This window comes from Falco naumanni, chromosome 9 (assembly GCF_017639655.2).
Source record: "Falco naumanni isolate bFalNau1 chromosome 9, bFalNau1.pat, whole genome shotgun sequence".
Classification (NCBI taxonomy): domain Eukaryota; kingdom Metazoa; phylum Chordata; class Aves; order Falconiformes; family Falconidae; genus Falco; species Falco naumanni.
The window spans coordinates 23,778,477-23,801,103 of record NC_054062.1 but is presented as its reverse complement, the minus strand read 5'-3'; the positions used below and the strand labels follow the sequence as shown (position 1 = coordinate 23,801,103).

Genomic DNA, 22,627 nt, shown 5'->3' with positions numbered 1-22,627 from the left:
GCATGAGCTGAGGAGCTCACGGCAGTGGTGGGGTATTATCCTCTGGCACTAGCTGCTGCTGGAGGACACTGCTCACCTCCTGTGCCAGTAGATTTGCGATGTCCAGCAGAGAGCATGTGGATGCTGGAGCTGTGGAAATGAGGTTCTCCTCCAGTCTCCCTGCCCTTTGTGTTGCCTCCAGCTTTGGCCTCTGATCTGCCCTCCATCCTGTTCTTCTGTGTCTCCGTCTTCCCCTCATCCTGGCCCGTCTCTGCTTTCCTCTCCTCCCCTTCATTTAAGTTTGCAGATTCCTTCTCCTCCTCCTCCACACAGCCTGACTTCCAGCAGAAACGCTGAGTGCTGGAGAGTTTCCCTGCCTTTAGTCCTGATGCGCCTGGTGCCATAGCAATCCTTGCCACTCAGAAGAATGATCAGAGGGAAAACTACTCCTTAGCTGCCTCTGCCCTGTGTTTGCCTCTGCCCTAAGGCAGAGCTGCCTTAGGCTGGGACATGCTCTATGAAGAACAGCTCTTCAGTACATCTTTCTGCCTTTCTCTGAAAGGCAGTGGACAAACAGTGACTTTCAGAGGCTTCTGACTTGGCAAAGCATTTTCACGATCAGGAGAAAGACTTTCCCTTGACCTCCAGAGCACTTTTTTGCTAATTCCTCATAAGGGTAGTTCTTGTGCTTTGCAACAAAATGATCGTACTCATTTGTTAGTACTGTCAAATAATTATTTTTTTCAAAAAACCTCTCTGGGATAACCTGATTGTTTTTCCTCTAAAAACCTTTAAACAAAAAAACCCCACCAAAACCAAGGCATCCAGCATGGAAAAATAAGTTGAGGCTTAGGACAGCAAGGTCACACTGCTCATAGAAAATGTTAAATGTGCCTGTAGGCAGGATAGGTACATGGAGGCTGTGGGAAGCATCCAGCGTTCATGAACTATCAACATGCACTATCTATGCTGGCAGTTGCAGCAGAGGCGGGGGACTACTGTGAGCAGGGTCATGGGAGATGATCCATTCTTTTGGTTTGGCAACCTAAGTGAAAAATCTGGGAAAGAAGATCAAACTGAGCCCAATCTTTAAATATTTTCAGTTTTTCTTGCTGAAACAAAAGCCTTTAAGAGACGAAAAGCTGAAAAAAAAATCTTTTGTGCTGAATGAAACAAGAAATAGGTTTTCTTCAATAAATACAGAAAAGAAAAAAAAAATCTAGTTTTGTAGAACGGAGCTGGAGTTGTTAGAGGTTTTGCCTTCTCTAATGAATTTTGAGGGATAAAGCACTCATGTAGGGTATGAGAAACTCATATTTTATTTCTTTCCTTTTATTTGAACCCCTGTTTCTACTTCTTGGCTTTATGGGCACCACAACTATATTTTGGTTCTTCCTCAGCTCATCCAATTGGAGTTGTTCCACATCATATAAACACTGAATTAGTCACAGAGACAGAGAGCACAAGAGAATGACTCTGTTCCGGTAGAGTTAGGACATTCCCCTGGAAATGAGCACATCTGGTTCTTCTCTCTGCTATACCACATGTTAAATCATTTATGCACATTGGCATAATGGCAGCAGCAGAGGTTCAAAGCAACGTTTGAATGAGCTACTCTGATGCTTGAGATGTGTGCTTGTAAGTGGCAGCTATGGGTCCAGTCCTCTCTTGAACAGATAGGGATTGATTTTTGGGTCTCCCCAAACTTGAATAGATGTGTTACGCCTAGCACGGTGAGCTTAAGGACAACACCCACAAACTGGCTGAAGTCATGTACAACTACAACCTGCTCTTCTCCAAAGCGGTTTTATGCATCTACCCCAAGAAGACCTTTTTCAGAATCTTTTGGGTGGCTTCCCACAAATTCTTGGGCAGGTCTAGGAAATCTAAGCTAACACTTTTCCAGTAAGTTTATTGTCTTCCCCAAATGCTCCCCAAAACCTTGCTGCATTATCCCTTTGTGTTCTTCTTCCCCACTGCTGAATGAGACACTGGAAGAAACTTAAACTAGGGTAGAAATGTCCCATCAGGTCGTCACGATCCTCCCCGTATCAGCTCTCCTGCAGCATGTTCTCTAGTACTTTGTCCAGGCTAGTTTTTACATGAGTCAAGTTCTTTCATCCTTCTTAAGCCGGCTGACTATCCTGCCACCTAATGCCCCTCCCTTGCTACTCAAACTACATTTTGGCTGCTTTGTGGAGGATTTTTTTCCACCCACTTGGAGCATTCACTGAAATGCCTGTTCTTCCTCTGCTTTTTCACTCTGAAAGAATTAGTATTGCCTGTTGTCTTGGCTCCCTTGTCAGCCCTCTCACCAACTGAGCCAAACTTTACGTGTTCACTCCATGCAGACCTGTCTGCAAAGACAGCGGCTCTTCTCAGTCTTGGCTCTGAGAAGCCCAGGTCCCCAGTATCAGCCTTGTAGTTGGGAATGTCATGGAGGGATCCCACAAGGTCAAAATCTTTCAGTGTCATCATATACTTCCTCTTCTGGGATTGTAACACGGTGGTGTGAAGCAACAGGGTCCCTGAGGCATCCGTGAGTGGATGTTTTTCCTTTACAAGGAGGATTGTGAGTCTCCTGGAAGAGCAACAGTGGAATTTCCCATCAAAGGTGTTTGTTGCGATACTGATACCTCTGAGGCTGTAATGAGAACTGTGGTGGACTCAGGCGCTTCTCTGAAGGTGGCCTCTTCAGGCAGTGTCAGGGCTGGGTGTGACATAGAAGGATGCAGCGACAGGGCCTCTGCCCTGAACCACTTGCAATCAAAGCAAAGCAGTGCAGAGAAGGCCAAGCCAAGGGGAGAGCAGAGACATGGGCTGGGGGACGCTTGTGGCACAAAGCATGATTCATCAGGGGGTTTTACTGGTAATGTTTAATTTCAGTGAGAAATGCTGACGCACTTTAACTTCACTTCGTGCTGTGCTGTCAACAGGAATTAAGCTGAAACATTTTCAGACCAAAGGGCTTCTTAAAGTTGCTGGATATTTGCAGATGTAACAGATGACATAAGATGGCTTAGGGTACAGCTGCTCCACCCATTCCAGGCATAGCACCTGGATGGATGAACACCTTCTTAGAAGGGTTGGTATGGTTACATAGGGGTTTATTGCTATGTGTCCCCACCTTCTCTGGCTGAGCCATACAAGCCAGCTCTGTACTAAGTCCAGAACTAATAAACCATGGTTTCCTTTCTTTGACAAACCTGCTAGAAAAGCAAGTGGCAGTGTTGAATGCAAACAAAGCACTGGGGCAAAGTGTGGGATTGGTTTGTTTCTAGGTAGGCAAGAAAATTGGGTATTATCGGTAAAAGCACCCCTGCTTCATTGTCCCTTGGCCAATCGCATGTGTCTTGCCCTGGATAAGGCATGTTTCCTGAAGTTGGACAGAGCTGCAGCTCAATTCCTAGCTCAGCTTCTGGTGGTCTTCCTTGATCAAAGAGTTGCCAGCTGTGCCAGTCTTTCAACATCAGTGTGACCTCTGGCCCCAGCGAGCCTTTCCTGAGCTAAGAATTTCAACCTTCATGGTCGTATTGAACCCTATAGTAAGAGATGGGGTGTTAACTGTGGTGTGGTATCTATTTAATGTTTTACTAAGCACCAGTTGCTTTCACAGTCAGCCGAACTACTCTGGAGCCCCATGACCTTGTAGTGCATTTTTAGATCTCGCCTGTTCTCATACACTTGCAGCCACATACCTGTAACAAGTCACAATACAGGCTTCTCAACTATCTGCGGGTGTGAAAGCTTCAACACTGAAAGCTTCAACACAAGCTCCTTCAGCTGATCCGTAGGTAAGCCCTGTAGGCAAGGTTTCAGCAAGCTCAGGTGAGGCTTGCCACGAGAGGGAGACATCATGCATGCAGCCCATGTGTTCCCTGAACGCGTCCACCTGAATAAAACAGCCTAGCCTGGTATTTTGTAACATGTCTGGACACATGCAGCTGTTAGTCAGGTGGTGAGAACCCAGACTTCGGACCCCGGTTGTGTGGTAGGTACTTGTGATAGAAAACAGGGCTTATCTTTTGGCTAGCCATCATCTTCCAGGCATCTGCAGCATGACTAACAGCCACAAAGCACACAGAAAATGGAATCTAGATCTGCTAGCAAAGGGATAGCACGTGTCTGGTCCTCTCTGGGTCAGGTCAGGATGATCCTGGTGCGAGCAGGACCATGCAGCGCTGAAGGAGATGTTTCAGATACCCGCAGCTGGCTGGCAAGGCCGTTCCCTGTTCGTACTGCAAACAGCCATTACAAAGACAGCTACACCCTATAACTAGCTTCGGCAGGCTGGGCCAGCGAGAGTGTTTGTGCAGAGCTGTGAAAACACAGCGCTGTGAGCACCCGGCTGCTGTGGCACCTTGGATGCCCGCTGATGCTCGGGAAAGCTCCTTTGCTTCCTCAGCACCAGCCGAGAGATTTCATGGGAGAAAAGGCCTGTTCAGTGCACGTGGGATGGTTTCATTTGCCCTCCAGATTGCATTGGCTTTTCCCATGGCTGCAGCACAACAGCAGGGCTCTGTTTTCCTTTGGGAAGGGAATAAGCTGCTTCATCATTGTGATCTTTGTGCAGTGTCCTGTTGATAAGATCGGTTAACAGCATCGGAGAAAAACTCTAGATTCAGGTCTGAAATATAAAGTGAACGGAGCCTATTTGTTTAATTTGAGCTTCTAACATTTAAATCCCAGAGGAAATTAAATTAGGTGCCTAAAGCAATGGCAGTCTGTCATGTTTATTTGCTGGGAATGTCACCTTTAATATCATGCACATATAATGTGTGTGTGTTAATGTAATGGGGTATCATACTGTGCAGGAGCAGGCACGCTACAAGAACTGGAAACCTGAAATATTGTGAGTGAGGGGAGCTGAGATGGGATTGGATTTATTCTCATCCTTCTCCGTAGGAGCAAAGACTCACTGACCAGCATGAAGGTGGTTTTGCTGATTGCAGGTGGGGGTGGCAGCCTGATCTATGAGCACAGGGCTGTATGCTCTTGAGCCATTTTGATTAGGCAACTTTTAAGAGGGGAAATCTTGTCTACATGCAAATTCAAGGATGACAGTACTTCCTGCTTCTAAGCCCTCTTCAGCTGTTGGTGTGCTGTGGACACATGCCTTGCCTCTGTATCCTTGGGAGAGCTCAAGAGTGCTGGATTCCTGTGCTGAGGGACACGGCTGTTTGGTTACACTCGTGCTTCGGAGACTCTCTTCTCCAGGAAGGAGAGCAGCTCTCCCCACCGGCATGGGGTGGTAGGGTTTGGGGTGGTTTTTTTCTGACTCGGGCTGTTAAGGATGGGCTCTGAGTGACACACTGTGTGAATGTCACTGCAGCAGTTTGTCATTGCAGCCTGTGATGCCTGCCCTTCACCAAAGTTAACTATCTATGCAGGGCTTACAGAATGGCACTGCAATCTTTTTTCAGTGCGCTGCATAGAGCAGACTGCCAGTGCTTTGATCCCGCACAGTCCACAAGACAGCTGAGCTGTGGACCCCTGTCGTACTCCACTTGTCAGACCCTTGAGGGAGCCAGTTCAGCTCACTGCATCGGTGGAATTTGGTTTTTTTTTCAGCTGGATTACTAAAATTCACTGAGAGGGGGCAGTGAGCTGCAGATGGGCTTCAGCAATCTCAGAGGGTTGCACCCCAGGTTAATGTTAGCCACAGTGCTCCATGTAGGTTTGCTCCTACTCTGGGAGTCTGTGGTTTAGCCAGGACCTGACCTATCTCCCTTTTCTCTCTCTCCACCCTTTGCTGTTTACCCCTGCATACCCTGTCTTGTTTTCCTCCAGCCTCAGAGCAGCTGGCTGCCTCGCACACATGGTTCCCATTTCTCTCCTGCCTCTGGCACCTTGGGAGCACCCAGGGGTCTTCCTGCTGTGCTTGTCTTCTAGTTCCCCTGCCAAAGCTGTGGCTCCTCATTCCTGCTCTGTCACCCGTCCCAACCTCTGGCATTTTTGCTCATCCGCGGATGGCTGAATATTCATTTCCTCCTTGCCTGATTGCTGTGAATACCAATTCCTCCTCCTTTTTCCGGCTGTTCTGTAGATTTTGATGTCTGCCAAATTGTTTTCATTCCCTCACCCCATTGCAGGCTGCACCTCCGCAGAAAGCGATCTGCTCGGTGCAGAGCCCCAGCTCCCCACCCAGCTCTTCCTCCTGAGCTGAGCGATCGGGTTGCCCTCCTGCCTCCAACACAGACAAACGGCTTCCTCCTCCTGCAAACAGTCAACAAACGAGTGCCTCCAGTTCAACAGGCAGAATAGTTACAGGCTCCTGCAAGGAGACTGCAGTAGTTTGCGGTGGTACTGCGTGTTTCAGTGCAATGTTTCTCAGCTTGCCAGTCTGCAGATTGGTGCCAGGTTGCAGAGTCCTGTCCAAAGCAGCAAGCTTCTGGCTCCTAGCTGAAGCAGGTTTTTTTCAGGCTCCATCAGAAAGGCCTGATGGAGGTGCCTGCATCCATGCTGAGCAGCTCAGCCATAAACCCTGGCCTGGAAGCCTGCTGCAGGTTGAAGCTAAGTGAAGACAGGAATGTGGTGGAAAGGGGAGATTGCAGTTCCCTGCTCCTCTGGGAAGTCTGTGTGCAGTGGCAGCAGTGTGGCAAGGTTGAAGAGGAGAGAACTGCAGGCACCTGGTAGCTCTTGGATCTGGATTTGGTGTTTTCGGATCTCTTTTCTTGCCAACCAAAGGAAGAAAGGGAGACGAGAGGCTTCCCTTTCTCTTTCTGTCCAATAGCCCTGCTTGTGTGTTGCCAAAATGGAGCCCAGAGGCTTCCACTTGCCAAACAGCCCATGGCATCCCTGTGGTCATTCACTCCCACTGGTGTCACTGGTACCAAGGAGCTGGTGGGGATGGAAGGTGGTTTCCTGCATGGAGGTGGGACAGTGGAGAGCAGTGGGGCTTAGCTCCATCAGTGTTTGGTGCTGGAGCGCTGCCTTCTCTGGGAGGGAGCACAGACCCTCACGGCTGGGGAGAACGGGGAAGGGTGAGAAAGGGGGCATGGAAATGGTGGTTGTTTCAGAATGGAAAGCAATGCCAGAGACAGATGAAGTGATGGAGTGAAGGAAGGAAAGAAGGAGCAGGGGATAAGAAACAAACCTGTAGGTTGAAATGGGAATAATCCACATGATACTGCTGCAACCTAACTCCCAGGAATGCTGCTCCAAGGCCCCCTCACTGTGTGGGGATGTTTGCCTGGTCCCACACAACCGTCTCTGCTCCCGTGCCAAGCCAGCTGGCCTGCCTAGAGCTCTGGCCTTTATGGCTGTTGTGAAGAGAGGCAGGATGTGTTTGCTTTTGGCTATCACGTGCTTTTTTAAAGAGGGTGGGAGTTCCTCCCCTTGAATTCCTGGGGCTAGTTTCCCCCCCAGTGTCTCTGGTATGTGTGACTTGGGGGGCTCCATGGAACCAGGGCCGTGGCCCTCAGCTGGGAATTTTGACCTGTTGGCAGCTGCTTTCCTTGGCCACTTCATGCTTTTTAACCTGACCTTGAGATGAGCCAGAATTTTTCCCAGCGCAAGTGTGCGAGATGGTCATGTGCAATACAGTGTGGAGGTGCCTATTGCGGGCACCTCTGGGAGCATCTGCCATACCCAGCATGCGCTTCATCTGAACAACGTGCTGCGCTTGGGTCAGAGCCCTCCCCGTGCCCGGAGCACTGGCTCTGGACAGGTCTCAGGCTCTCCCTGCGCTGTTGTTTCCTGATTAAACTGTGAGTTTAACTTCAGTGGATCAGATGAAAGTGGCTGTCTCCCACTGTCTCTCCAACAGTTGTTATCTTGACCCCTTTTTCTCCTTCCCCACACTGTCTAAAGCCAAGCCTCTAATTTTAGACAGAGGAGGATAATTGAGGGTCAAAAAGATTGCTGTATAATTTTTTTTCAGTGGTTGGGATGGGAGGCAAAGTTGGGAGCTCCTTGCCCTCAAACCTTTGTATTGCAGGAAAGAAGGGCACAGGGGAAGGAGTGAGATGGTACAGTCTGCTTTCTGCAGAAGTCATTCTGTTTCTTGGCACTTAGCTAAAACTAGCAGTGTAAAGGCGTAAACTACTGTATTTCCTTTGCAGATCCTATTGACTGAAGAGTTTGTAGAGAGAATGCTGGAAGATTTAGAAGATCTGAATTCTCCAGAGGAAGTAAGGCTGCGTCATTCCCATATCTCCCATGTACTGTCCCATAGAGCTCAGCCCATCCTGCAGCTTGCCTTTGATCCTCCCCTCCACTCACAGGCTGAAGCCCTGCCCTGTAGACTCAAGGCCTTGCTAAACTTTCACATCTGCTGTGAACTGAGGCACTGAGAGAAGGGATTGCAGTATAAACAGGGCAGGGATGGATATTAAGGGAAACTCTCTATTTCCTTTCCATCAGTATCTTTCCCAACATGGTATCTGAGTGCCCTGGATCAAAGCAGTAGAGTGTCTGGGCCAGGTGGTGGGGTTTCTTCCATGCCATGCATAGTGTCCTCGGCAGCAGCTCCAGGCACACCACCTTCCCTGCTTTCAGAAAGGCTGAAAGTGGTGGCAACACATTTACTGCTGAACAATCTATTGTAGAGGCCTCCTTTTTTTTTGGTTTGGGGGGCAGGCAGGGGCTTTTGCACATCTGCTACTTGGCCTTCACCTGCCGCCTCTGCGTGGTGTGCAAAGGACCATCACCAGCCTGGAAGTGTTATAGCAGCAGCCAAGGGAGCTTTATAAAGCTTTGCTGTACAGTACTAAACTTCCCCCTGCCATGTGATCTCTTCCTGGGGAACATTTAACACCCTGTCTCCCATGCATGCCATATAAATACTCTGCTTGACTTCAAAGAGCAGTGGCAGAAATGACATGTAATATTTTTAATCCCATTTTTTACAGCTCCCTGCAGACTCTAAAGAAACTTTCCTTGGCTTGTAGAGCAGCCCTCCCATCGCTCACCCTGCTCCCCTCCCCCCAGGAAAATCTCAGGGCTCTAATTGTTTAATCCAGAGTTGATTTAATGCCAGGGTGTTCTTCTCTGTGTGAGTGAGGGGAGCATGCTGCTGGCTGTGCGGTGACTTTCAGGCCAGCTTTTATCCAGTTAAACCTAATCCAAAGCTCATTTTTGCTAGCGACATGGAAGCCCAGGAGCACTTTGGTTTGAAGGCCCTTTAGTTAAGGCTTTGGATGCCTCATAGTCCTTCACTTTCCACTGAGAGGCAGAGGCAATGAGCATGGCAGCTCCTGGCACAGGGACTGGGCATTTGGTTCTGAGTTACTGTGACTTTTCTAAATTAAAGAGTGAAAAACAAACAAATGCAAAGGATGGCTTCTCCAAGAGGATTGCTTTGGAACCACTCCTGTTTATAAAAAGGAAAATACTTGAGATGAAATGTGATCTTTCAGCATCCAGATTCCTCCAAGGGTTTGTAACTTGCAGGACCCTGGTTTGGGCCAACTGAAGGCGTTCCTCAGCAACCCTGACCACTGCTGCTGATATTCATGTGGTAGAATGAAGCACTGCAAGGACAGTTCGCTGCATAAAGAGCCACCTGTGTTAAATGAAATTCAGTGAAATGATCTGTCTGAATATCTTTAGCATGTTTTTCACATACCCTGGACGCTGAACTCAGAAGAATCCCCTGGGCAGTGCAGGGCCACCAGATTATATGGTGCAAGCTATACCCGGGGTTTGAGTTTAAAAAAAAACAACCATAAGTAGGACTTGGGCTGTTTATGTTTCCTAGAGGAGAAAGAGTGGGAGTTTATGGTAGCTGCTATACTGGAGGATCCTCCTGCCATGCCTGGGTCATGGGTCAGACCCTGAACCTCCAACCCGACATACTAAGGTCAATGGGTGCCAGCTGCAGGTAACCCTCATACACAGCTGCAAACAGAGCAAGGTCAGGAGCAAATTCACATTAGAGCCGTCCTTTCTGTGGAGCAGGCAGCTGGCGGGCATCTCCTTTACTGGGAACCTGCCATTGGGTGTGCATTAGGGGCGCTTATGGGAAGAAAAACAAGTAATTGGATAAAGATGGATGACGCACAGGTCACTGTCCGCTTCCACCAACTCTCTAATTCGCCCTTGGGAAGCTTATGGCACTGCTGGCCTTGGTCTGAGGACTCTCTTGGGAGAGGACCACTGTATCTGTAACCATTCTGATTTAGCTGCTTCCAGGTCAGATTGTGACTGGTGGTATGGGATCCTGGTGAGATTCCTCCCTGGGAGTCCCATCCCTCCCACAGGGACTCGCAGTGTCACACGGTGCTACACTGTGGGTGCAACAGAGTTTTAAAAGCAAAATGATCCTGCAGACTGCCTTACAGAGCTGTCCCCTGTGTGTTTTGGAGCCTCAGGCTGGGCACTGGGATTGTGTGAAATGCTCATGCAGAACTGGTTGCCATTCAGCTGTGGATGGGGCAAATTTGTAGCCTAAGAGATTCCACCTCCCACCTCCCTCCCCAGAGCTTTTTTTTTGAGAGATTTGTATGAATGCATGGGCCCTGGTCAAATGTGGCTGTGAAAAGGGTTGGCGGTAAGGTTCCTTGAAGCTCTGTCCCTACATGGTTGCGTTTGGCATCAGAGATGTTGAGGTGACTTCCCAGCCTAAGGCAGCATACCCTGGAGTGACATCAGGATGGGACCAGTGCGCTTGCCTTGTTTGGGAAACATTGGCCAGAGACAGTGCTGTGTAAACCAGACTGGGGCAAAAAATCTCCATTCCGTGCGCTTCAATCAATGTTTGCAAAACAGCCGGGGCAGCCGAGTGCCTGTGTGAATGTGAGGCATTGTATGGGCGCTCTGCAAAGCCTTTGTACCAATGATGGGCAGGGCTGGAGCAGAAGCGCTGTTCAGGCACGCTGGCTTTCTCCAGCCAGGGCAGCACAGTTTGCCCTCCCACAGGTGATGGCCCTTTGCAAGCCTGTCACCCGGCAGGGCCGTGCTAGCTCACGTACATCCCACCCCGCACAAGCAAGAGTTTGAAAGCTGCCGTAAGTTTCCCTTGAAAGCAAATGGGGGCTCTGGGGGCCGGAGTAGGTGAAAGGAAAGGGACGTGGTCAGGTAGGAGGGGAGATAGTTCAGCTGCAAACTTCCAGAGAGGTTGGGGAGAGGAAATGGTGATGGGGATAGAAACCCTCCAGAATCCGTCTGATGAAATAAACAGCACTTGAGCTGAAAGCTCAGAACTTTACTTTGGCAGCTGAGGCACAGGCCACATTATCTAATGTCCACTGCTGTCCAAAACATACTGATGGGGAAATGTTTTCTTGGTGGCCTCTTGTTTTAAAAAATAATAATAACATGGGGCTGCCTGCCTTTGTGATGATTTTGGGTTTTCTGTGCAGGTTGCAGAGATACACATTAACTGGTTCTTTTCACTGTCTTACAGTTTAAACTTCCAAAGGAGTACAGCTGGCCTGAAAAGAAACTGAAAGTTTCCATCTTGCCAGATGCCGTGTTCGACAACCCGTTGCATTAGAGCTGAATTACACCCTTCTAACAACTGGGAGAGCCAAGTTACTGTCCATTACCCAGTGACTCACAGGATAATTAATGCAGTAAAAACTCTGCCTGCAAATAAAAGTTTGCTGTACAACCACTGCAAACAGAAGAGGAGCTACTCAGCACCAGCCCAGACCGAACTGAGCCCTTTCCTTTATCCTTCCCAAGGCTGAGCTCTCTGGGAACAGCCTGCGTATGTGTGAGTGTGAGTGAGAAATATTTAACTATGAAAATTAGTAGTAAGAATCCTTTCTCTCTCCTAGCTACAGAACTCCCCTCTGCCTTAGCCCAGGGTGTAGACGCTCTGCACGCCTGTATTTACACATGCATTTCTGCCAGGTGCGAGCCTATAATCCATGGATTAAATGTTCTTTACGTGACTCTGGAGTCCTTTTGTTAGCCAAACTTTTACTGACTGCAGAACTGTTCTTCCATGTGCTATTTTTTTTTTCTTTTCAGAAACGGAATGGTATTTCCCCTGTTTAAAGGAGGCCAAAAGCTCACATGCTTGAAGCCGAACAGATTTAAAGATGAACTTTCTAGTTCAGTCAAGAAAAACAAACCCAGATCCTCCCTGCCCTCAAATTAGGCATGTTTTAAGTGTTGGTCTTGGTGCTATTAGCTATGGTATCGCTGCAAACAGAGGCAACTTTATTCTCGCGCATCCTGTCCTTGTGCCTGAACCCCAGGGAAGGTCGCAACCTCTGGTTTTGCACACGAAGGAGGAAGAAAGCTACTGGGGCGGGGGAGATCTCCTGTTTACAGTGTGTTTATCTTTAAAGAGATACTGTCAAGTATTTTTTCCTTGCTATTGTACAGAATCTGAGAAGCTAGAAAGGACCATTTGTTCACAGGGACAACTTCAGCAGCTCTGCAGGATCCAGAGGGCTGCTTGAAAGCATATGAAATGGAGATCTCTGCTGCCCTAGTGTAGCAGAGAGGAGATTCAGCCTCAGTAAAGCCAACTATTCTCCCTGTTCCAGCAGGGTTGTGCCCTAGTGCAGCTCCATTTTCCCCTCTAGCCTCTCTGTTGTGGCTCTTGTTGCTCACATCCCTCCTTTCAGATAGATTTGAACTGTAGGGCATGAAAATCAGTTTGAAAAGACCCTCTCTCTAGATCCCTGTGGCTTCCTCCTTGGAGCAAAACGTGGTGTGCGGAGGAGACTGTCTCTGCAGGGTCAGGTTGTGTCTCTGCGTCAAGATGCTGGCCCCCCTGGATATACTGCAGCAAAGCACCGCAGGCTTTACCCCCTGCTGCTGTTGCAGGTTGTTTCTGATGCATATTTCCCAGCCTTCCTCTGCCCATTGTCTTTTGGTGACAGCTCTTCACTCCTTGTCGGGGGAGGTGCAGCTTTCCTTCCACCCCTTTCTACCTACAAGATAACTTGGCGATTTATATGCAGTTTGCTCTGTGATCGTAATACAAGTATAACAAAAGCTTTTAACACTTCACTCCCCTGATCAAACAGCAAAGTCCAAGGAGGCCTCACAGTACCCCAGGGTTGGTTTTTTGTTTGTTTTCTGATTTAATTTCTTCCTGGCTCAGTCAGCTTTGATGTTTTTTGCATATATTTGAGGCTGGTTAATGTTGGTCAAGAAGCAGAGCTAGGAGCCACAAAGCTTTCCTTGGACTTGCTACAGAACTCTTCTGTGGCCTCAGGCAAGTCACTCAATGTCTCTCTGTGCAGAGAGGGTGATTATTGACTAGAGGGCTGTAGGACCTACCGAAGCATGCCAGGGTTTGCAGGGGAGGGCGTGCTTTGTGTACAAAGTAGTATTTGTATTATTATAATTGTTGTTATATTATAATTTAAGGCAGGCCAAATGCAGGGTCCAACACTGCTCGGCAGAACCTTCCTTTCTGCAAAGCTACGAAAGCAATTTACATGTAAATGAGTTTGTCATTTTGTCTGAACTCAGAGGATCATCTTAAAATCCTGCTGCGAAAGAACAAACTTTCAGATATCTGCATGTGCCAGCCAGAGTGATTTCTGTGCTGTGGCAGACTGCATTCATCCGTGGGATCTCTTGGCCAGTTTTCATTGTCCTGGTTAGCACTAAGCATCCCTTCTGCACTGTAGATGTATATGCAGGGGACAGCGTGGGCGAGAAAGCAGCATGAAAATGTACCAGTCCGGCATCAAATACGACGTTCCCAAGTGTCGCACCGCAAGATCATGAACAAACAGACAATTGTGGCAATCGGGAAAAAGGCAAGGACAACAACTACAATTTTGTCCCAAAGCCATCCACCGACAGTAGCCCATGGACTGCTCTCGTATGAGCTTGCTGGGGGTGTCTGCAGCAGAGCTGGCCCATTGCCACGATGCTGGCTGCTCTTCCTTGTTTCCAGATGCTAACTCTCATTAAAAGGAGCTTAAAATCCGCATCTTAGTGGAGAAAAGGGACATTTGGAAGGTCAATTGTTGCTGTTCCTGCAGAGATCAGCACGGGGCAAAGAAGTCCATCAGACCCTCTCTGGGCTCCAACACACATCTGGAAAGCTTAGGACCTCCTGCTCTATGAACTCTTCGAGCCTTCGCAGCAGGGATGTGGTGCTGTATGCAGGGAAGGCACCTCCTCCAAGCTTGCTTGTGCTCCAGTTCTGCCTTTCTCATGTGTTTGTTTTCCTCACCATATTTACTCTCATCAGACGCTCTGGGTTGGGTTTTCATTGACTTCAGAGGGAGCACGCTGAATGCATTTGAAAATCCACCCAGTATCCTTGTGTGTGTGTGTATTTTTGTTCCATGTCATGTATTTATATATAGTTCTGTGTATTTGAGTTATGAACAGGTGGCATGCCAGAAATCTCTATTTCTTAGACACATTCTCGTAGATCTTTGCTGGTAGCCAGATAACAATTGAGGGGAAGGTTTGAAGGGAAGGAAATTAAATCGTATTTAGTTAAGGGGAAAAATATTACACAAATTACTGTTAAAATAGAAATATCTGTCTTATTGTTAGACCAGCTATAAGAGAGAAACTGGTGAAAGTCAGCCCTTAAGCTCCGAGGTCATGTCACTGCCTCTCAACAGTTATCTAAGAATAAGAAAGTTGAATGTTCCTCAGTATTGTGAAGAGCTGTGCACCCACAGGACCTTCCCTCCCCTGATTCACATCAAGTTTGCAACTGTGCCAAAGGCTTACTCATTGGCAAGTAAATGAGATCTCAAGTTTGGATATTTTCATCTTCGGGCAAGAGGACATGCCTGTGTGTGAAGGAAATGGCAAAGAAACCTTTGCATTTTAGCGAGCAAGTAGTTTAAAAAAGGGAAATGTGTCAGTGTTAATAAACGCCACAGTAATTTTTTAGCCCAGACCTGCTGAGATGGTACGTCCATCCAGTGGTGCTGATTTTTTCTGGATTGTGTAGGTCTGAAGCAGGATTGTATGAAACCAAAACCTGAGGCTTGTGTTGGCAAAAGATAGTAATCGGGTTGGAAATGAATGCAGTTTAGAAGCAGCGAGTACAGATTTTCATCCTCCTGGAGAAATCTTGCAGTGCAGGTTGATAGGATATTTCCAAAGATGAAGAGCCTTATGACAGACCCACAATGCCTCGAAAATCCAACATGTGACAGCAGTTCTGAAACAAGAGAACACCCAGAAGCCAGGACTACTCTCCCTCTCAACTCATGATTAAAAACAGGAGAAGGAATGTATAGTTTCAGTATTAAAGTATGTGGGATATGATCTGAGCAGAGCAGTCTTGTAGCTGGTGTGACCTACAGTGATATTTTCAGTGGCTCTTAGGTGGTGCCTGCTGTGTATAATGTCTTTGAGGATGGTGATATATTGGTTTTACTGCACATAGATTTGCCAGCAGTGATTTGAAATGATATTCCCAAGCTCTTCACTTCAAATATTCAGTTGCCCTTGGATAACTTCTGCAATTACATCATCAGGTCATCAAATGGTCTTTGAAGAAGTGGGGGCTGTGTTTTTCATCTGCAACCGGTAGAAATATTTAGGGGGTGTAGCTTTTAAAAAGAAAAACCAGTTGAAAGCAGTGCTTGGCTTGGAGGGGACAGATTGCTGGGGTGAGGTTGTGCGGTGGGGGAGCAGGTTAGCAGCCTCCCTCCTGCTCCCACAGCTCAGGCTGGTTCAGGGCAGCACAGTCCTTGTGCATCTCAAGCACTACAAAGGGAGCTGACGTGGGTGCAGGGAAGCTAGAAACCAAAGTGAGACTCATCAGGGCCTCAGCACGGCGTGCAGTCCCTGCAGGCAAGTTCTCATTTCCATGCCAAGACCCGCTGAGGTCCTGCACGGGTGCAGGCAGCCGGCCATGCGCATCCCAGTGCATGTTCACGCGCTCTGGCCTGGACCTGTCGCTGATGGTAGAGACTGCAAATGGCTGCCTTAGCTCATCTGAGGTTGAGTCAAAGATGGGGAGTGGCAATGTGGCTGCTTCAGTCTCATTTGTTATTCTAATTACTGTGGGGTGGAGAGTGGAGCTTGTGCTCCGCTACCCCTCGTGAGAACCTCCAGGCTGGTCACTGAGCGAGCTTTGTTGCTTTACCACCATCCGTTCCCTACGTAAAATGTCCCCCCAGCTTCTCACAAAAACCTTTCTCAGATGCTTCCCTGGAAAACGTTTGGCTGCCTGCACGCTTCGCAGGACGCTGGGTTAGGTGGCAGGTTGGTGTGGGATCACGGCTGCGCGTCTGTTTAATCTGCCCTGATGCCTCCTCCCTCCTAGGCAGGCATCTGGGTCCGTGACCCGCTTTGCTGGCTTGTATCTGGCAGGGGCAAGGCAGCATCGCGTCGGGTGGGGAGAGGCGATCCGCACACCTTCAGGCCAGAGCAGGCCCTCAGGTCCGTGTCTGATTTTCCCCAAGGCCGGGGCTTCAGCCCCTGTGGCACCACGGCCAGGTGAGGAGGGGGTCCAGCACCACGAGAGCCCTTCCACCTGCCGGGAACTTGGTCCTCTATGTGACTGCACTCTGTTTAGAGTATATATTATGCCTTAATTCTCCCTGTGAGTGAAGCTGCAAGGGCAGATGAAATGTCGAGCGACTAGAAATCCCGTTCTGCGTGTCTGTCCCTATCGATAAACACCAGCCTGCACAGCAGCCAAACTGTATCCAAAACAATCTTGAGATGCACGTTTGCCAGTGGGGTTCACCTCCCAAGATTTTAAAGGTGGATTTAGGTCTCTGGGACCGTGGCAGTTTTTAACGAGCTCTGTAGCAGCCTACTATTTTTATAACATTTGTTTCTGTTGTGCAGTGTCTGCTTGTTCTCTTTTCTTCTAAAAAAATAACACAACCTTGTGTTTGACACGAGTCCAAAATTTCAAATGGAGAATAAGCCTGAGGTTGCAGATGTGTTCTAAACGCAGCCCCATGTCGATCTGTCTCTCTCAGGCAGTGAACCTGTCGTGTATTGTGCGTCACCACCTCTTCATTCCTACTATGATTCTGTTTCCCTAAAATCACTGACAGACCATAAAATCATCCTAAGCGGCACATCAGTTCAGAAACATCATTTCTAGTCTGCCGTGAAGGTAGCCCCTTCCCTTTCACTGAAAGACTGCGGCATCGTTCATCGTTTGACTCGTAGGGCCCCGTTAGCAGGAGAGAAACATCAGCCCAGAGCGTGCTGCACGTGGCAGATGTGGCTGCCCCAGTGCCTGGTTGGATTTAAACTGTCCTGACGCCGTGCCTCCCCTCTTTAAAAAGAGGAAGAGAGAAAAAGAAAAAAAACACAGCCTTGAAAAGCCAGAGGAAGATTTCCTGCCGATTGTTGTGTTTTGCAAACACTGGTCTTTTTTCTCGCCTTCTCCCTCTGCTCCCGGCGAGGCTGGAGATGAAAATGGCTCCTTTGTTCCTTTCCCTGGGGCCCAACTGCAGCGAAAGTGCGGCTCCGGAAACCCTCCGCTGCACAAGCGGCGAGGGTGGGAGGGACCGAGCTGTCGCCGTGTGTGGTAGGTCCTACATAAACAAGACATGTGTTGACAATGCTGCGGGCAGGATGGGCGCAGGAGGACCATGTGGTGCTGGCGACGAAGCTCCTGCGTTGTTCCTCCTGCAACAGCAAGCGGGCTGCAAAACCCGCATGGGGCGGAGGAAGGGGAGGTGGGTGTGAGTGGCCCTGGCGTCCCAGCAGTGACTGATCGCAGGCTGGGGGGCTCCGGGCCCTTTTGCCTTGGCTTTTGGCTTTCCCTGAAGCGGCAATTTGCAGCCCGGTGGAAGCAGGCGGTGTCCTGCTGGGGGCTTGTACTGGTGCCCCGGCCCCCATGCCAAGGTGCTGCTTGCACCCACCTGGCCCTGGAGTCCCAGTGCTCCCAAGTTTGGCCGCGGTCATGCTCCAACCCAGGGTTAGCCATTCAAAACCCTTCTCATCCAGCCCAGGTTGGGCACACCGACTTTTCCCTTTTTTTTTTTTTTTTTTAAAGGGATGGAGGTTTTGCCACCCACTGGAGACACTACTTGTTTTGTATGCTGGATGGTTTCTGCAAATCCTAGAGCAAAGGCAAGCTTCCCAGAGCAGGGGACGTGTGGGGCGAGCAGAACCACAGCAAACCCTGACCACTGGGGCTGCCCTGGCAGCCCAGAGGTGAACCTTTCTGTAGTTCAGGGGTGTGTGTGCGTGTGTGTGTGTGTGTGTGTGTGTGTGTGTACATGTACAGTCTGCGTGTGCAGGGTCATGTCAAGCGAGGAGCCCGAGGATGCTACCGACAGGGCTGGAAGGAGCCCACATTTCTGCAGCCGCTGTATCAGTACCTTGTAGATGGCCTTTCTTCCCCTTCACCTCCTCCTTTTTTTTTTATAAAAGACAAAAAACAAATGGAAAGCTAAACTAGCAGAGGTTTTTAAATATTTTATATTAGTTTCTAATGTAAATTCTTACATTGTTATTGCAGTGCTGGGTGTGTTTCGCCTGCACGTGACTTTTTGTAATATTTTTGTGAATCACTAAACGTTTTTTTTTCCTTTCGTGTATTCTAAGTTCATTAAACGTATTTGCAGAACTGTCAGTGTCCTTCTCTGCAGGCAGCAGGACTGCCTGGCCCGCCTCCTGCTCAGCCCCGCTTCTCCTCATCAGCACCTTCTCCCCCAGCCCCGGGGAGCAGAATCTGTTGCCCAGGCCTCCCGAGGATCTTCCTTTTCCCAGGAAGAAGTCATCAAAGTGCCTGGGCCCTGCCAGGTGCGGGATCCCTCACGAGCATCTGCTGGTGAAACCCCTGGAGCTAAGGCAGCCCGAGTGCCCTGGCAGCCGGGGTTTTCCGTGGACAAGCGGGGATGGGGAGAGCTTCTACGTGGGGCCGAGGACACGGCCGAGGGATGGCAACCTCATCTGCCAGCATGGGAAGGAGGGAGCCGGGGTGAGTTCTGGGTCAGGTCCATGCTCCCATCTTCTGCCAAGCGCCTCTTGGCTTCAGCGGGATTTGCGGGGGTGTGGACGTGCGCGTGGAGACTGAATATGTCGGAGAAGAGACACAGCAAACACTTATGAAAAAACATTACTGAGCTAATGTTGCAATGATTTCCCAGTAACACAGAACGATTTTGCAGTAATCTTTTTACACTCCTCGGTAATAAATTCCTTTAAGGTCAGAGAGAAAGGGTGGAATATCTTGGGGGGGGGAGGGGGTGGGGCGGGGAAGATACCTGTGTGCAGAGGGGGGGTGACAGGGAAGGGAAAGGATGCGCGGGAAGCCGAAATCCAGCTTTGGGCAGATTTTGCGCTTGCTCTTTGAGGGTGTTACCTCAGCCCTCCCTGCACTGAAAGGGAAGCAATCAGCAGAAAGCATTCCTGTGAGCATTTGTTTTCTTTTGAAGTCTGGGGTGAAAACCATCCTTTCCTGGAGAACCTGGAGAACCTCTCCCGCAGCCCAGCCGTATCCAGGCCTGAATGGTCCCTGCCCCAGGGTAAAGCAGTGGGGTCTCCGAGCACTGGTGCAGAGCAACCCATGCTGGATGTGCTGAAGGGGACACGGCCATAGCTTGGCTGGGTGTCATCATGTCACTTGAGGAAACCTTGACAGTCAACTGGGATCTCCAGCGAGGCTGTTTACCCGGGCAGGGGTTTGGGGGATGAGAGGCCACTCACAGCTGGACCCCTGGCCCAAGACCCCCCATGCCCCTTTGCCTTCCCAAGCCTTGAAGCATTTGCAAGCACAGGGCTGCCCCACTAGGACATCCCAGCAAGGATGGGGGAGCTGGGACCGGCCAGGGACCCTGCTGCTCACGCAGAGCTGGGAACCTTCCCTGCCAGCCACTCGGTTAATTTAAATCATGAATTAAATGATCCACTTTTGCCACCCCTGCAGTGGCCAGGCAGCACCCCCTTTGCATCCCTCTGTTCAGCCCCAAACCTGGAGGGAACCAGGTGTCCCTGGGGCTGTAGCACAGTGGGGTGCCCCTCTCCTGATGGCACCCTGCACCCCAAGCCCCACCACCAGCGTGCTGTGCCTGGCCTGGGCAGCCTCACCGCTCTGCCTCCACCCCAGCCAAAAGCACCTTCGGGCAGTGAATTTAATTAAGGTTTCTGAAAAGCCGTGTCTGGGAGCCCCTCCTGGATCTGCGGCTCTGAACTTCATTAGGAGCGGTTTGTTGCTAATAATGCCGGAAGCTTCTCTAATTAATAATGGAAGGGCTGCAAGCAGATGCCAAGCCAGGAGAGGGAAGGGATTTGTTTGTTTATTTCTCTCCTCGCTTGGTTTTGGAGGTTTTTTGGAGTGTGGAGGGAGGGCTGGGGCTCATTTCCCATCTGAAAAGTGAATGGCGGCACCTGGGAACATTGATGGGGAAGAGGGTGTACCTGCAGGGCAGGAGGGGAAGGTGAGAGGGGTCCCCACAGGTGGGACAAGGAGGCAGCCCCCACAGCCAGGGGCTTCGGCTTCCACAGTGCTCCCTGCCCACCCAGGGCAGAGATGACATGGCTGCTGGTTGTGCTGGACTTGGGCACCCAGGGATGGTCCTGACCCCCAAACACCCTCCAATAGCATCACCTCTGCAGCATGTCCCTTCCCACGGCGTGTCCCCCAGCCCATGGCATGTTCCCCAGCCTATGGTGGGATGGTGTATTCATGCAAGGGAGGGGTTCTCCATGCTTCAGCCCATCTGGACCACAAGGATGTGTCATGCAGCACCCAGAAACTTGGGCTCCTGGGGGACTGGCACACCAGGTCCCTTTAGATTTTTCTTTTCTCCTTCTTTTCCCCTCATTTCTCTCCTGTTTGCTGTTTTGCCCAGCCAGTGTTGATGGCACAGCTGGCTGCAGCAGCACACCTCAGTGCAGGGAGAAGGCTTCCAGCACAGCCCAGTGCACAGGGCCTGACACATTAATGCCCCGTGCTCCTGAGGGCCCCATGGTCAAGCCGTAACTAGAGGGGGGGCCCAAAGCAGCCAGGCTGGTCCAGGCCCTGCTGCCTCCCCTCCCCTGCACAGGACAAGCCCCCCCAGCCCCATGGCCAAGCTCCAGGGATAGCGGGGAGCCAGCAAGCATCCTCACCCCACTGCAAACCACAGCCTCGCCGCCCACACAGGCATCCGGGCCCTGGCAGAGGTGGAAGAAGCGCTGTAGGGGAGCCCCCTGCATGCCCCAGCTCCCTGCCGAGGAGCCCACAGCACGCCCAGAAGCTCTGTCTTCTCCAAACAGCTTTCAGAGCACCTGTTCCCGCTGTCAGGCAGAGTTTGCATGGGAGAAAAAAATGGCCTTACCTTTCCCCGACACCTCATCGCTCGCGCTAATTGAAGCAGTGCAGGAGACAGGCTACGGTAGCATGGCTGGTGTGGGCTCTGTTCCCTTGGTCCCCGCACTGGTCACCTGCTGCAGGCATGCGCTGGCAGCGGCAGCGTTTCAGGCAGCAGCCATTGCCCCAGCAGCTTTCCAAAAAACTGTACTTCGGGTTTGGTTTTGTTTTTCCAAGGGGAAAAGTATTTTTAATGCCCTTTTCCATCACTCACATTTCAGACCTTCCACACTCCAGCCACAAATAACCCACCGGAGGGCAGCGAGTCAGGCTGCTCCGTGCCGGTAGGGTATCTGCTCCAGAGGGGCTGGGGGGCAGGGAGCAAAGGGAAAAGCACTGTTAGGTATTAAAAAAATCTCCAGGAGTGTCCAAAGCCAAGTCGAGTGGGGAGACCCAGATTCCCGCTGGACTGGGACCGTCCCCGTCTGCTCAATGCACAAATCCCTTCTCAGGCTGTGAAAAACACTGGGGCGAACGTGGGGCTGTGGCACCTTGTACTCCCTGCTTGCTTTTTGAGCAGGAAAATTATCCAAAGCATCCAGCAGAAGGGGGAAAATAAAGGCAAAAAGGGCTCAGAAGCAGAGGGGCTGGCTGGGCTGCATCACGGGGAGCATCCCCGAGGGCACGGGGGGTGGGGGGGTGGGGGGGGTGGCAGCCTGCCTGCCCCGGTGCAGGCGCTGAACAATAACGCAAGGCGTCAGGAACACACTCGGCGGTGGGAATCCCAGTCCTTGCCTTAAAAGGAGATTTCAGGGGACGCTTTTATTGGAAAATTGTTTTCTGATTATTCAGCTTATTGAGAGTTTCATTTCATTATTCGCAACGTGATGCGAGGGGGGTTTCGGCTGCACATGAACAGTGACAGCCAAAGATGTTTCCGTGGTTTTCCAGGCCAGAAGAGCCCATTAAATCATCCCGTTAGACCTCCCGTGTTCGCAGGCCAGAGAATTTCACCCAACTTCTCTCACGTTGAGCCCAGTAACTTGTGGTTTTGATTGAAGCGGGCAGTCCGGGACGACGTCCTGTCTCAACTTGATGACTTCAAGAGAGGAAGAATCTGCCACCGACTTCCCTTGGCTGTTTGTCCTGGTGGCAAAAAAAACCCAGTCGTGAGAGCAGCACCCTGCTGCCGACTTATTTTGGATGCTGCTGCATCCCACTGGCTTCGAACCTCTTTGGGACGAAGGGGGATGCACCCCTCGCCCCTTGGCCGGTGCCTCCCCCGCAGGTGTGCCTTCTGAGCCACACAGATGAACGCAGACAACCAGGGGTATCCCTGCCGGCTGCCCTTAGTGAGCAGCTCAAGAGTTAATAAACTTTGAACAGATGTGACCAACATGTCAAGACACGAGAAGTACGTGGTATGGATGTTTATAAGTACATCGACAGAAGGCATTCATAAAAGGTTATAGAATGTGGTAATAAGCAACCCATCAACTTGTTTGGACTCTAACACTTGATTAACCATTTATTAAAAGATGCAGA

At 50.1% G+C, this 22,627-nt stretch overlaps 1 protein-coding gene across 5 annotated transcripts in view; it reads left to right on the top strand.

Annotated features, from left to right (window-relative positions):
• Positions 1 to 11,819, top strand: part of SUFU (SUFU negative regulator of hedgehog signaling) — a 96,157-nt gene extending 84,338 nt beyond the window's left edge. For all 5 annotated transcript variants that reach the window (XM_040606102.1, XM_040606098.1, XM_040606097.1 and 2 more), the window contains 2 exons: positions 8,043 to 8,111; positions 11,327 to 11,819. In XM_040606102.1, the coding sequence (XP_040462036.1) occupies positions 8,043 to 8,111; positions 11,327 to 11,416 (159 nt within the window). In that variant the 3' untranslated portion in view covers positions 11,417 to 11,819. The remainder of the gene's footprint in view (positions 1 to 8,042; positions 8,112 to 11,326) is intronic.
• Positions 11,820 to 22,627: the final 10,808 nt, after the last annotated feature.